The sequence below is a fragment of the Zeus faber genome (genome assembly GCF_960531495.2).
Source record: "Zeus faber genome assembly, chromosome: 14".
In the NCBI taxonomy this organism is placed as follows: Eukaryota; Metazoa; Chordata; class Actinopteri; order Zeiformes; family Zeidae; genus Zeus; species Zeus faber.
Genome location: NC_137200.1, coordinates 24,451,371 through 24,466,988, shown reverse-complemented (window position 1 = coordinate 24,466,988; position 15,618 = coordinate 24,451,371). Strand labels below are relative to the sequence as shown.

Here is a 15,618-nt window from a genome sequence, read left to right as displayed (position 1 = left end):
ACGCTGCTCTAAAATATATAATAACAAAATATTACTCCATTTCTTGCTTTCCATAATAAAGTATCTCTAAGGAATTGCTCTTTCTATTCAACAGAAGCTTCATTAAAAAGGAAAATGACAAAAGAAAACCACAAATTGCTGTTTCCGTGCATCCTTGCCCTCTCTTCTCATTTGGGGGTTTTATTTAAACCATGCTTGTTTTCAAAGGAAAGTCCAAGGACAAAATACTTAAGGCTTTTTAAGGGCTATTAGGGAGGGAGGTGAACTGGACACGGGCATCAGTGTACGCACGCACGCACGCACGCACGCACGCACACACACACACACGCAGGCAGCGTTCATACACAGTCGTTACACTTTGAAAGTTACAGTAGTCTTGTAGGTAAGCCAGTGTACAATAAAAATGAACAATGCATTTGCTGTTTCACTTGAACTCAAAAAAAAAAAAAATCCTTTTTTCCCCCCCCCCCCGTTTGCTCAAAATGATCTTGCAAGTGATCAAGTTGCTCTTTTCACGCCGGCCCCGCGGGACCCGGCGCCGCCGGCCCCACAGCCCGACCCGCTCGCCGTGGTTCCGGCGGAGCCGAGGTCTAAACTCATGTTTGGTTTCACGGTTGACTTCTAATTAGCGACGCTTCTATACCGGAACTCAAGTTTTGTCCCGCAAAGGACAATCTACCGATGTCCGCCGAGTGGAACACCTCAAACGATTCAAGTAGGATGGTTGTTTTTTTTTTTTTGCGATACAAAAATACGGGGAAACGAGATAAGATGGCGCTCGGGCAGCGTTGTCCGTCAACCTCACTTTGGCCGTTTAAGGGCGTTTCTCTCCCCGCCGCCGCGGCCGTTTTCTGTTTCCTCACGGCACGAAAATAACGTTTTGGTTTTTTTTGTTTGCTTTTTCTTCCGTTCCTTCGTCGGACCGATCGCGACGGAGGAAGGCGTCGCCGGTCACGTCAGCCGAGAGACGAGCTCCGTTGGTGACGGATACGGGCGACGAGACGTGCGCCGCCGCACGGTCCCTGCCCCGTGAAAGGGCCGTGCGTGAACTGTCCCGAGACGCCAGAATTAATATTACAGCGCGACCAAGGGGGGGGGGGGGGCGACATTTTCACGATCCTGTTTCCAAAAAATAACAATAAATAAATTTTAAAAAAACCTCACCGGACAAAAGGAGAGAAAAGAAAAAAGGTTTATGACAGACACCTGAATTGTGTGCAGCGTTTGGGCAGGACGGCGCGTCCACACTGCCCCCTGCTGGGCCTATGTACAAACAACCTGATTACATGCTCCAACTGACAAAGAGGAATAATAAACCTTGAACAGTGACCTGATTCAGAAACAGTCCTATTTTACAAATAAATAAAACTTTTTTTTTGTGTGTGTTTGTTTGTTTTTGTTTTTTTAAGATAAAAGCCTCTTTGTACATGTGCATACCACACGCGTCTCCCGTCGTACTCTGTAGCGAAGTGTCCAGTGTCTGAAACTAAACGAAAGACTGTCACCGTCCTTTTGTTGTGGCTTCAAGAGGAAATTGTTATGATTGTGTTTAATCTTGAAGTCACCACGAGCCCGGGTGTAAACACCCAATCCAAATTGAGCTACTTGTCTTGATGAAACTAGTCGGAGCCTCTTATTCCTGACAGGACCCTGTGGAAACAAACCACCTCCACGAGATGTTTCCATTCTTCCCGTAGGGGATTTCTTTTTTCTTTTTTTTCCCCTCTCTTATGCATAAGAACAGTTTACGCAAGGGTCCGATGTGGAAATCACTGAGGATCTTTTTAGATCCAGGCACACTGAGACAACTTTGATGGAGGACAGAAGTTAAGGTTGACAGCTCTCACACGCACGCACGCACGCACACACACACACACACACACACACCCCTAAAGTGCTGAGTTAAAGCACTCATTACCCCCCGAAAAACAATTGATCACTTGCAAGATTGATAATTAAAAAAAAAAAAAAAAAATGCTTTCCTTAAATAGATTTATTTATCCTGTTTTACATTATTCGCGATTTTTGTCTAAGTCATGAATTTAGTGTTATGCCGTGAGTTTCCACTCTTAAGACTAAACAAAGGGTATTCTTTTTGAATAGCTGTTGTGTAGACAAGACGGTAGCTTATCTGTACCCTGGGTGTTGGATGAGAGCCGCGTTGCCATCCCCGACCTCTGGACCCACCCTGCTCATGGGAGGCATGTGCATCTTGCCCATCAGACCTAGATTGTGATCTCGTAAGTAGGGCGTCTGGAAGTCCCCACCCAAGTAATCTGCCGTTTGCATCAGATTAGTCTGGACGGAGGAGGAGCTCGCCCCGAGCCTGTAATGGGGACCCCCGGGGAGCCCGCAGTCTAGCGTGGTGGTCCCACCTGGACCCGCGCCGTGGAACGGCATGGCCAGGTCCTGGGACCCGGAGCTGTCGCTGTTGGGCGTAGGCAGAATGCTGCTGTTCCACATGTGGGTCTGGAAGTACTGGCCGTTGGTGTAGTGGGCCATGTGAGCAGGCATCCCATTGTTGTGGACCGGGGGCGAGGGAGTGGGCTTCTCTATAGGAGGTTTCAGGTTGTAAGGCTGGCCCACACAGACCTCCGGAGGGTAGCCCAGGCCCGTGCACGGATAGCCAGTGTCCCGGGAAGGCTGCTTGCAGGGGTGGATTCCACCGTTCTGAATGTGGGGCAAGTGAGCCATCTGGTGCTGATTCCAAGAGCGTAATTTCTGCTGCTGTGACTTATCAAGGTGTTGTTGACTCTGCTGCGGGTGTAGATGGTGTTGGAGGTGGTGTGGCGGCTTGATGTCATTGTGGTAAGCAGGCAAGTGGTTCATAGCAGCCATGCCGTGTGGAGGGTGAGCACAGATGTTCTCTTGGTGGGCGAGGACACAGCTGGGTGGGGGGAACCCGGGGGCGGAAGGGTTTCCGTGCATGGACACCCTGGAGCAGGCGTTAATGAGCAAGTTGCGGCTGATGGGACTGGGGTTGGCAATCTGACCCTCACACATGGAGGTTGATCCGGCACCCTGGGCCCGAGCTTGGCAGAACTGGTTAATCTGATGCACAATGCTGCTCAGGTCGGCCCGGCGGTCCTGGTGCAAACTGGCGGCCATGGAGAGGGGAATGGTTGAGGTAGAAACGGTAACGTTAGGCGGCGCGTCGCCATCCGGTAGCTTCCTGACCCCCTGCAGGCCCAGAGGCTGCGGCTGCTGCTGCTGCTGCTGCTGCTGCTGCTGCTGCTGCTGCTGCTGCTGCTGAAGGTGCTGCTGCGGTTGGAGCATCACAGCCGGAGGGCCCGGGTGGTGGCCCAAAGTCGGGGGCTGATTCTGGGGTCTGGACAGGCCCTGGGGGTGCTGAGCCACAGGGGGTGGGTGCCTGAGGCTCTGGACCTGGCCCTGATGCTGGGGCAGCATCTGTAGAGTCTGAGAGTGCGCCTGCGGGTGGGGAGGTAAGCTCTGCTGGGCCCGGCTCAGGCTCTGGGGAGGCGGATGGTGTTGGTGGTTTAAAGTGCTGGTTGAAGCCACTTGGTAGGGCCCTGCGGGAGGGTTCATGGTGACCTCGGGGTGCAGGCGAGCGCGGCTGCCGTCAAAATCCTTGAGGACGCCTTTGACCATGGGTACCCTGACGATAGCAAGGAGGCCCGCCTTGGCACTAGCCTGAGAGGGAGGATAAGGGCTGTAGCGCTGGCCTGACGTATCAAGCCCGTTCACCGTGCGTCGCACGTTGTTCCTCTGGGGGACTTTGACACTATTGGGGAAGATCTTGATGGTGAGGGGGTCGTTGGCAACCTTCTTAGCATAGGCATCCAATTCTGCAGGGGTTGGAAACTGAGCGGATCTCATCCTTTGTGTGGTGTCCCCTGGGGTGAAAGACAGGACATATTAGGATAGGATGGGGACAGAGCGAGGGGAGGGGGTTGAGGGGAGGAGCACAAGGGGAAAGAAATCTTAGCGCAGGCAAAAGACAACACGGCAAGATTTATTGTCAGAACAGCAGACCAGTAGAAATGTGAGTGGCAGAAAGGTACCCGAACGTTTCATACCTCAGTTGCTCTCCAAAATAAACACCACAGCACCAGCCCAATAAGGAAAAAGGAGCTCTGTCATCTCAGCGGATTTGTCCCTGGCCAAAAATTCCAGATCTATAATCCGATTCTGCGTTGGTGTCGGTGACTTTGAGGTCGAAAGGCGCCCGGTGCACCCAATTTCCATAGCACCCGGGCTCACAATAACTATGCATCTGAGAGGGATTTGCACTGCCCGCTACCGAATCAGAGACAAAACAAAGAGTGAGTGTAGCTGTGATGGTCCCCCGTGGCGGCTGCAGGGAGAGGAAGAATGAAAGAAGAGCAGAAAGAGTGAAAGAGAGAGGGAGAGAGAGAGGGATGGAGGCAGAGAGCAGAGCTCCATGACAGCGAACAAGTAATCAAACACAGCAGCAGTGTCTCTGATCTATGAGAACACCTCCCAGACCTCGTCGCAGACATGTGTTGCACGGCAGAACTATATTTAACAGCAGCGACGACGTGACAACGACGGGATTTTTTGTACGTTTATGAGGGCGATGAGGGAGGGAGAAGGGGCGGGGTGTTTTTTTTTTCGATCATCAGGCCGCTTAAAACGTGTGCGTGGACCGATCAAGCGGGTGTTGGCTTACGTACAGCCGGCTTGTGAATAATGCACTTGTTTTCAGTCTGGCCAGATACGATTGCACGTTTCGGTTCGACGCTTTGTACTCAGACCCATTTTCCTCCGCTAACACAATAAAAGTCGGTGATAATGGGTTTAGAGAGGCTGCTGCCTTTAGCTATTGTGTTATGGGCTGAAAGGCTCTTCTCTCTTCCATCCACTCTTAGCACTCAGTGTCTCAGCATCCCTGCCACCCGGGCCCAGCTGGAATGACCTACTTCAACGACGGCTCGAGGACTGACAGGCGTGGACAGGGACCAACCTGTGGGAAGGTTATCGCCATAGATTAAAATCCCTTTTTTTCCTCCGCCGCGCTTGAAGAAATCTTTGCCGCTCCGTTCAAATATGGACGTTGATTAAACATCGCGTACGGGGCCGTCTTTGTCCTTTGGCGAGCGATAATCCAAAATGTCAAGCAATCCTGGCAGAACTCTGTGGCATCCTGCGGACGCGGCTCTTAAACTCGGCCTCGCAGCATGCGGACTGGGCCAAGGGGACGAGGGCACAGAGCTGAACTGTGAGCGCTGACACCATGGTACCAGGAGTGGTGCCAACTGGCTAATTAATTCCTGCTTTATTTGCAAGCAAGAAACAATGGGTAGCAATGAAAAGGGCCTGGGTGGGGTGGTACACAGGGGGCCGCTGTGACTAACTGCTCAGCCTGCTGATGGCAGCCTCATTAATGCAGGGGTCCGGGCCAAGACGCTTGGGCTTAACACCCTCTATCACTAGGGCCTAATGTCTCCTTCTGAATACACGCAATGGCAAGCCAGCGCGCGCGCTCACACGCGCACACACGCGCACACACACGCACACACACACACACACACACACAGGACTTCAACTGTCAAACAAAGGTCTAAATTTTTAGACCCCTGTTGAATTAGATCCACTGAATTAGATCCATTTTTACCGAGGTCATTAATGATTAATGAACTCAGTAAAAATGGATCTAACACAGTGACAGAGGCAGTTTGAAAGGAAACCCAGCTCTGTAATCGCACTAGCAAGTCCCTTGTTTATTGATTGTCATTGGGCCAAAGTCTCTCTTCAGTATTATATATTGACCATTATGACAAATATGATTGAACTTTCCGTTTTTTGGTTGGCAAAAGAACCACTAAAAATTGGAGAGTTGGACAGGCTCAATGCATTAAATTTATAACACAGTAAAATTTAAAAAGCAAGTTTTGAGAGTGAAAAATATGTCATCAGCAAGCATACATTTAATAGATTGTACCCACTTTCAAGGAGGTTATGAATGTTTTCATCTTTAGCTTTAGTTGCACAGTAAATCCAGGGTAGTACCTTGGTTTGTCCACTAGGCGGCCTGACAGGCTGCGCTATACTGTAGTTCACCTCAATATTGAGGTGCATTTTACAACACCTTCTGATGGTCTGCTATAGATACGGTATTAAAGCTGGGATAAGTGAGCCCTGGAAGCAGAAGAAGGAAAATATCTTAATACCGGGGGGAATTAAAATACTATGAAATATCAGTAAAACGGCATTTTACATTTTTCCTCATTGTGACAGAGTTTTGAATTAGACCGATTACGGGCTAGATCTTTTGGTCCAATGTCAAGACAAGACAGACGACTAAAAATAAAAATTGGCAAATTGATGACAGTCACTCTTTCAAGTCAAAATATGTTGCTTTGCCATTGCTGCCTGGCTGCTTGTGCATTATGTGAACAAATGGAACCAAATAATCTCTTAAAATATGTCCTTTTTGGAAGTCATTGCCAGTTAGAACGACCATCCCTTTAAATGTGCCCTAGGTGTGCCCGGCAGTAGTGTCATTAACATAATGCTTTGTTATTTGATATGTTATTGCGGCAGAAATGAGGCTGTGCAGGAGCTGTTTAGATGTGGATGATATATTACAGGGAAATGTGTCAGGGAAACGTGCTGCCTTGGTGGTGGTCTCCACCCCGCTGAGCACTGTGTAGCGAAGCCAAGGAGACGCTGCTGCATTTTTGTTAATATCTGTATATTAGGATTGTCAGGATGCTGCAAAAGGCATAGAAAAAGTAAGCTGAAACGTATTTGTGCCGTTAGATAATAAGGCAATTACGTGCAAACATTAGTCCTCGAGCTTTAAGCCTTTATTTGATATTATACAGAAGACCTCACAGACTTCTTGTTTCCCCCCCACCAACAGGGAATGAATAGATCAATTTTGTGCTTTTATATGTGTGAACCATTTAAATCGGGGCAGCTCTTTATTAAATATGTTGGTGACTATGAAAGCAGAGTGCTGTGGTATTTCATCCTGATCCTGCAACCTGCATTAGTCAGCGAGCTATGGCATCAAGGGTGGGTTAATGAGGACATAAGTAATGTTGTAGGCAGATGCTAGCGCAGGCTGCTAGTGGCTAAGAGAATATCATCTCTTAGATCTCCAGCTAAGCATGTTCCCAGGGAGAGAACAGGCCTAAGAGGCCCGTCTGGTCATGTGTTAATTATGCCACTGCAAGTTAGCGAGCCGGAACGCTAGTGCACAGTAAGCAGGCACTAATTAGGGCTTCTCTTATTCAAACTACTGTTTTTTATTGAACAAGGTTGGAGCAGCAGGGGGGCAGGGGCTCACGCTGATTTAAATGGCAGTTTTCACACAAGAGCAGGAAGTTGGGTCTGAGGCTCCAAATTGGATGCGTGGATTCTGCTTTATACAAAAAGGCACCTCCTTTTCCTCTTTGCAGGCTTTGATATTGCCGGAGCAGAGAGCTCCATATTGATGGCAAAAAATATAATCTTAAAGAATAGAAAATCAAAAGGTGAGAGGAAGAGCGTGCTGGCTGCCTCTGATCTCCATAGGATCCTGAGATGTAAAAATTATTGTTGTGAGCCTGCTGTACCTACTCAGTAGGGCTTCTCATGTGTTTCTCTCATTCTGTATTTTTCTCCCCTCTTCATGCCTCTGCTTTCACTCTGCCTGTGAACGCCGAGGAGCAAAGGCCATTTCCTGGCACTTGAGTCACCCGCTCTGAGGACACGTATTTCTCTCCGTGTCCGTGCGTACTTGCCGACAGAATTATTGTTTTTTTTTCCCACAGCCCTGGTCTGCGATGCAGCCCCCTCCTCTGCGATAAATAAAGCACCCGTCCTGGCTTCCCCACTCTGAAAGCAACCTGCATGCTTGCGGCTTTAAATGGCGCCCCGGTGCAGATTCAGACGATGGCGAAGAGGTGGGGTGGTGCGGAGCGATCTGCAGCTCTGGGGAGGGGAGAGAGAGTCCACGATGCAAGACTCGGCATGATAACGCATTTGTTAGCTGCGGGGATAGCGCTCTTCTCCGGGGCTCGTGGGAATGCAAATTGGAGCTAATTATGTGAACTCTCCCTCTGAGCCTTTTTGTGGGAATGCGCTGCCCTGCTGAATAGGGACTCCATTTGACTCGTCCCGAAAATCTTACCTCAGAGCAGGTAAACGTAGAGGAGTTAAGCTGTCAAATTATCCTTCACGCCGGTTTGAAAGATGACGCTCCGGAGACGATGCCCCGCGGCATGTGCGAACGGCCCCGTGATGGATCGCGGTGCATTTCGTCTGGGTTTTTTTAGACCTGGCTCGGGCTGTGTGGCCGCGGGGAACACACATCCAAAGGCAAATCAGCCGGACCGGACTCCAGGCAGGTTGCCGGACGGAGCGAGGCGATCCGGGAACGCGGGGAGATTCCTTCGGCTTGGAATTTGCCGCGGCTCACTGATGAAACGACAGCGTGCAAATGAAGGCGATACGGGGCCGGTTACGATTACTCAGCGGGGCGGACGAGAAGCGAAAACCCAAGGGGGGCGAGTGTGAAACTACAGTGGCCTGCCTGTGTCGTCGGACGTGCGTACACTCAATCACAGAAATGGATAACAATTTCGGAGGGAAAAAAAAAAATAACAAAAGCGCAAATCAAGCTCCAGTTGTGTTCATCTGCGACGCAAAAGGAAGCTCTTGCAAACACTCCGGCTGACGGGTGTGCCATGTCACTTTCCTGCCTGGCTGAAGCCACAGACACTGGCACTTAGCAGACCCCCCCTCACGCTCGCCCGTTTCCCGGGGCTAGGCTGATTACTGTGATTCTGAAATTACAGTCTTGATGGGCCAGAGAGAGCGTTCTTACAAGGTTGAAAAAAACCCCGCAGCAGAAGAGGGTCAGTCAGAGACCGAGATGCCGAAAAGGCAGAGCGGACAACCGACAAAGGAGAGTTACGGTCGCTCCAGCTTGGCTAAATGAATCTGGAAAGATAGACGGGCCTCGGGTTTGATCCATGAGACACGTGATCAGTCGTTAGGGTTGATCAAACCCAGAAATAAAAATAAAAATGAACCCTCCCCTTTGAGTAGAAAAATCTTTCAATGATATCGCGGGAGATTGAAAGTGCCGTCACCTTTTCCACCGCCGTTATTTTAATTGGCGATGAGTTGTTGTCGATGTCGTACATTTTGCTCAACTCGTCGATGAGTCCCGACCGATTTCGACTCTGCTCTGTTTATTGATGACCTCAAATCCTTGGACGTGCACCTGGCAATCTCACCACGGAATCAGACGCATGAACTCTTTTGGGAGGCTCGGACTTCCGGCCCCCCGACGTTGAGGACCAGCGGTCAAATCGGGCCTGGAACGGCGGCTGGCGTTGTGAATTTCTGTAGAAGCGAGATTTTCAGAGGTAAAACCAGGGCAGGGGAGGGCTGATGGAAGTAAGGCTGGAAAACTGTGGCCGGTTCACCGTTCTTAATAACGGTTCATTTCCTTGAAGTGAGATCCATCATTGTTCCGCCAAACATTTTTCTCTCGCTCTCCCTTCCCCTCCCATTCTCTCCCTTTTTTTTTTTTGGTTTTAAAACAGAGCTGCAAACAGAGAGCCGGGGCCAGGGTTGGCCTGGATTTCTGACGCAGGATTTTTAACAGCCTGGTTTGTGTGGGATGGTTGGAAGTTGTTGCGGGCGTGTTTGTGAGGCTTGTGTGCACGTGTGTTGGCGTGCGGAGCTGCTTACATTTCTGAAGTCCAGTGTTCATCTGCATGTGGGGGAGAAGCTGGAGGGAGAGGTCACCTGGCCCTGGCAGACAGGCCAGCATTTCACACAGACACTAATGCAACATGGGACGAGCGCTTCTCCTCACACTGCAAAGAGAGGGAGGAGGGGGAGAGAGAGAGAGGGGGAGAGAGAGGGAGAGGTCAGTAGTCAGACATTACTGTAGGGCAGCACATGGTGCATAGCGATACAGCAGATACAGGGTCCGGGCTAATAGAAGTCTGTGGTCACCCTGGGGGTTCGGGGCTGAGGGAAACACGGTTGCCTTTCAATTAGAAACTGATTCACACCTGGAGCATCAGGTGAGGTGACATTTGATGCCAATAACAACTTCAATTAAACATCAAACAGCTGAGGTAAGACGTGCCGACTGGGCCTGGGGGGCTGGCAGCTTTAAATTGACCCCACCCCCCGCTTTGCCTTGCATGTGAGGCAGGTAGTCACACCCGGCGCTTCATCAGACCATGGCGGAGGAAATTAATGACTCCTGTACGACCTCTCAAAGAACACACTCAGGAGGCGCAGCGCTGACAAGTTAATAGGTCTTCAATTGATTCCGTAGTTCCCCGAACCCCGGAGAGTCCTTTTAGTTTGGGGATGTGAAACAATGGAAGCACCGCCTGGGAAAAAAAAGGAACACGCAGGGCTACAATTCGGCAAAGTGACTGCCACTTTGTGCAATAACCTCATGTAATAGCGGGAGCAACAACAATGTTAGCCATGCTCCACTTGGCTTACCAGTGTATTCAAAACACCACAGATGCTTGCTTAATCGGCACAGAGGAACAGTCAGGGAGCAAATTAAGTCTACAGAGTCGGCGCCCTCCCCTTCACTGCATGGCATCGGAACAGGATTTTGTGTGTGCACAGACAAACAGCGTCTACCAGGGAGGCAATTACCCACAAAACAACCTTGGCATGCCTGTCTGCCGCAGGGTGATGTCTTAAAAGTGTCTATCCCCCCACCCGCAGTGTAAAAGAGAAGAGAAAAAGATGAGTGGGGGGAAAGAGTAACGGAGATAGAGCAAAGCATCAAGAGAGGCAGAAGGGCAGGCGGCGGAGGTGGGGGGCGGGTGCACAGGGGTGGAGGAAGATGAACCCGCTCTGAAAAGCGGGAGCTCAAAAAGGTCATGATGACAGCTCATTTAAATCCTCCCAGCGCGAGGGCAAAAAAAAAAATAATAATAATAATAATAAAAAGCCCACACCTTAATGAAGCCGCCGGTAGCACACGGATCCCTAAAGAGCCGTGCACCTGGGAGCGCTGCAGGGGCAGGGCAGCAGGGGATTCTGGTTGGGAAGTAGCAGTTGAGACGGATCTGATTTGCTGGTGTGTCTGTGCCACCGCCAATGCTGCGTCACCATCTCTGCGCGCACCCCCCCCCCCCCCCGCCCCCCGCCCCTCGTCCTCCTCCAGCTCCTTGATTTACAACCTGGAACGCCATATGGCAGCAATCCCTGCCCTCGATTCTTTGTGTCACCGTGCATTAACGTTAATTGGACTGATATGTTATTCTTTTCCTCTGGCCTTTGCGAGATTTTAGGTACGTAGAGCATTAATGCCAGCAGGCAAGATGTTCAGCTCCTTCCTATTTATCCAGGTGCCAAGATTACTCACAAAGATAAGAGCAATCTCTTTGACAACAGAGAGGTTGGGGGGGGGGGGGGGGGTCTTTACAGAGTTTTGCAAAGAGATTCAAACGCAACGCAGAGCCAGGAGAGTGAAAGGTAATTTAAACACACACATACACAGATTATATATAAACCAGTTATTGTGCTCCGAGAACACAAACACACACACACCAACACACTGGAGGCACAAACAGCCAACAGGCCTTCATCCCACCCCCATCCATCCTCCCCCGCAGCGCCTCTGAATGTCAGAAAGCTGTGCTGTGGGGAGGATGGCGGCAAAGGTCAGCCTATGGAAATGCCCCAGCTGACACTCTGCTTTAAAATTGGAGAGCAGGCGCACACAAAATCAGACAGACAGCGGCCTGACGTCCACCGACTCTCCAGCAGACACCGCCACCACAAATAAAAACCACACACACACACACACACACACACACACACACACACACACACACACACACACACATTATTTTGAAACACATACTAATTGTATATGCAGCAGTCAAGTCAGACAACTCCTGATAGGGTGTCTGGCCCAGATGGAAAAAAAACAACAAAAGTCTGAGACATTTCTCTGCAGGTTGCTACGGGCGTCCGCCCGGCTCGGCTGCTCTGCTGACTAATTGCCCTGTGATCAGCGGGCAGGGGGTGGAGTCTGGTCAGACCAGACTCTACCCCCTGCCCGCTGAGAGCTTGATTGTCCAGCCAGCCGTCCAGGTGTTCATCCCAACGGTTTAGCCGTGATGTGGAGAAACAGTCTGTCCTGTGTGGAAACAGTAGAAATCAGCAGAGCAGGCAGCTGCAGAGGGATTGGCCTGGTGGAGTTGTGCCAGCCGTTGCACACTATCAACCCCACACAGACACCACAGGGTTCTCAGGGTATTAAGGGCCCCCGTGACTCGGCAAGTCTCCACCAGCTACTTAAGAGACGTAAAAAAATAATAATGAAGAAAAATAAATTGTGTGAACAAGGGCAGCATTTTCTTTTTAAAGACGTATAAAAGGCGAGCAAACAATGCAGGACATGAGTACTGACGTGCGCGGCTTGTGTCATGTGTCGGATTGTGCCCATAAAAGCTGACCTATCATTTTTTTTTCTCCCATTCCTCGGAGGGGAAAGAGCGGAAGAGGGCAATCCAAGGAGAAAAAAGCACTAAAAAGAAAGAAGAGAAAGAAAAGGGTCGCGAAGAGCAATTTAGAAAATTATACCAGCACACTGTATTTATGTGCCGATTGCTTTGATCACAACATTCTCCCATCAGCTATTATGTAGAAATTTCCCAAGTGTGGGAAAAGTATAGGAGTAATTGCACGGGAAAACATCTATACAACCCTCACTGGGGTAATGTGATTGGAGGAAGAAAAAAATAATAATAAAAATAAGATCTTGCACCAAAAATGTTCTAATTAAAAAAGGAGAAACATGTAGGACATGTTTCTCCAAACATTTGTGATGGGAAAACAAAAGAAGTGGAAAAAGTCTGTTTGATCGCTGGCTGAATATTAGCAGCGACTATACCCCAATTAGAAGCAAAAGCAATTAGGTGCACCGAGTCACAGTGTTGTCCAGTGCGTGTGCTGAGGGAAAGGCTGCTGAGGAGAAAGCAGGCTGCTGTTACTTAATTGCATGTTTACCCCCAGGTTATGGGTCTGAAATGGAGCCACGGAAATGAAAAAAAATATGTTGCGGGGCAAATTCAATGTAAGCCCAATGTGTTGATTCTTCCAGAGACAGGCGGCGAAATTACTTTTCCTTGCAGGTTCGACTTCTGAATAGGAGGTGAAGAAAGAAAAGGAGCAGGAGAAGGAAACAGATTTCTCAGCCCCAAACACCAAGCCACTGCATGCTGTCAAAAAGTAGGACAAGATAGCCTCGTGCAGGTTATTCGGAAAATGACTCTTCTCATTATGGCCTTCATCAACCCATCAGGATCTATAACCAGCCGAGGCAGAGGAGGTTTTGGCGAGGCAGGGCCGTCAGCCAGCGGGGGCCCCCCGCGGGCACGTTGGGTCACCGTCGCCACTTTGTGTTCGCAAACAACACATCCTGGGCCGTCCGGCACATCCTGGGGTGTACGCCATCACACAGGCACCCCAGTAGAACAGCCCTCGTTAACCTCAGAATGATGTGCACAAAAAGAGAAGGATGGAGAGCGGAGGGGGGGGGGGGTGCCTCGATGTCAACCTTATCCCTCAAATAAACACAGTAGTTTCACTCACTACTTTTCCAACTTGCCAGACTTGAGGTGCTGGGAATAACACTGTCAAACAAAGAAACTGCAGTCTTAGTGCTGAGGAGAGAAAAGAGTTGAAGCCACTATTTGTGTGTATGTGTGTGTGTGTGTGTGTGTGTGTGTGTGTGTGTGTGTGTGTGTGTGTGTGTGTGTGTGTGTGTGTGTGTGTGTGTGTGTGTGTGTGTTTGTGTAAACTGAAGGGGCTTGGAGAATATCTTTAATTGCAGAGAAAAACACCATTACAAAAAAAAACCTAAATGGAAAGGTGGGCGGAGGGACGACAGTCTGCTTATGGCAGAAGCACACAGGTGGTTAGGGGTGTAAGATAAGGAAAGTAGGTTTTATAATAACAATTCAACGTGAAACAGACAAAAAAGGAAACTTGGAAAAGGAAAATGGATCTTAAAGTGGCAATCCATAAGATGTTCTGTGTAAGGTGGACTTTGCTTATTAAAGTCTATTACTATTACTGTGTCCGGAATACAACTCAAGAAATGAAGGAATCAATTCTGATCAATTAATTTGTGTTGTTTTGATATTTTTTGCGTCCAAGGGTGCTGTTCTTTTCATCTTTGTGCGCTTGCCTGGAAAGGCGGACCAATAATGGAACCGGCATATAGAGGGGCACATGCATAATTATCAAATTACAAAATGACAAATAACAAAATAATCTTACAGATTACAATTTTAAAAGGCCTCCCATCCATTATTTCGTTTATTCTTCTTCCTTTGTGTATTGAACCTCCCCGCCCCCCTGGAGGTCGCCTTCAGGCTACCAATGGTCACACTGGGGAGATGACAGCATTTGTAAAGGGGAGATAAGAGGATGTGAAGCAGTGTCCTGGTCTGGTCTAACTTACATTGCCAAGGCTGTGTCATGGTCATTACCCATCAATGCACTTAAGACTTGCAAGGGATGGCCAACTGAGGTCTCAGGCTATTATTCAACTCAGGGTCACATTCGCTAACAACCACTTAAGCCCACTTGGCCTCTCAATGCAACCTATAAATGTGAAACGCAGGGCAGTGAGTGCACGTGCGCTCATCTTCAGGGGCTCCCGCCGCCGCCCAAGGGGGTCAGCCGCCAGAGAGCGCCGGCGAAGGTGCCGGCCGTGGCGTCGGGAATGCGTAAGGCCGAGACTCCTAGCTGTGTCGTTTGACAGACATGTTTACACCGAATAGAAGATTCAGTGTGGAAGGCCTGCCAAAACAGAGGGGACCCAAAGCGAGCGGTGCCAGCCTGGTTATTTATTTATCTGCCACACATCCGTCCAGAGTGCAGTCAAAACGTGGGCATAACTCACAGCCTATAGCACTCCGACATGACAGGGTTGAGATGGGAAGGATTCCTACACATGTACTTGGGGAAGAAAAAAAAAGAAAGAAAAAAAAAAAACAGCTCTTGGGCCCCCTCTTAAAGATTTTTGATTTAAACATATTTTGTGATTTACACATGCAACAATTCTTCCAAGCCCGTCCTTGATGAGGGTTCTGTAGCGGGCCATTACTCTCCCTGCTCTGCAATTAATGCAGAGCACCACTTGGCAGCGTGGTGCGAATCCGCCAAGCACGGTGAATTTCGGAACGACAGGTGACCATGCACAGATTCGCACAGGGGAGACGTCGTACCCGCTGCGGAAACGTGAGCCCTTTGCCAGCCGCTGGATCACGGGCTGAACTACGAGACAGCGATCATTATATATAAGAGGGAATCTTTTATGTCCCGGTCGGTGCCACATCAATCTTATCTTCACATATTTCCCCGTTATCACACCAGGCAACGACGTGCCGGGTCACATGCTGCAGTGTCAGATGCCAGACTGCGGTGTTTGGTGCAGCATGGAGCAACAACAAGAAATAGCAACGCAGATATACAGATCCAGGACTAAATCTACAGAGAGGATGCGTGTATGCGTCTGTATGCGTGTGTCTGTATATTTGCAAAGTGTGAGAAAGACTAAAGGACAGACACAACCGAACTACAAACATCATCGACATTGGTGATGTTGAGCAAGTATTTTTTTTTTTTATATTGATA

General features: G+C 49.3%; 1 protein-coding gene across 1 annotated transcript; it reads right to left on the bottom strand.

Annotated features, from left to right (window-relative positions):
• Positions 1-2,127: 2,127 nt before the first annotated feature.
• On the bottom strand, positions 2,128-9,754 carry fam222ba (family with sequence similarity 222 member Ba; the record flags this gene model as incomplete). The annotated part of the gene is made up of 2 exons (XM_080013761.1): positions 2,128-3,854; positions 9,673-9,754. The coding sequence occupies 2 exons, from the start codon at positions 9,752-9,754 to the stop codon at positions 2,128-2,130; spliced, it is 1,809 nt and encodes a 602-aa protein (XP_079869887.1).
• Between the last annotated feature and the right edge of the window lie 5,864 nt (positions 9,755-15,618).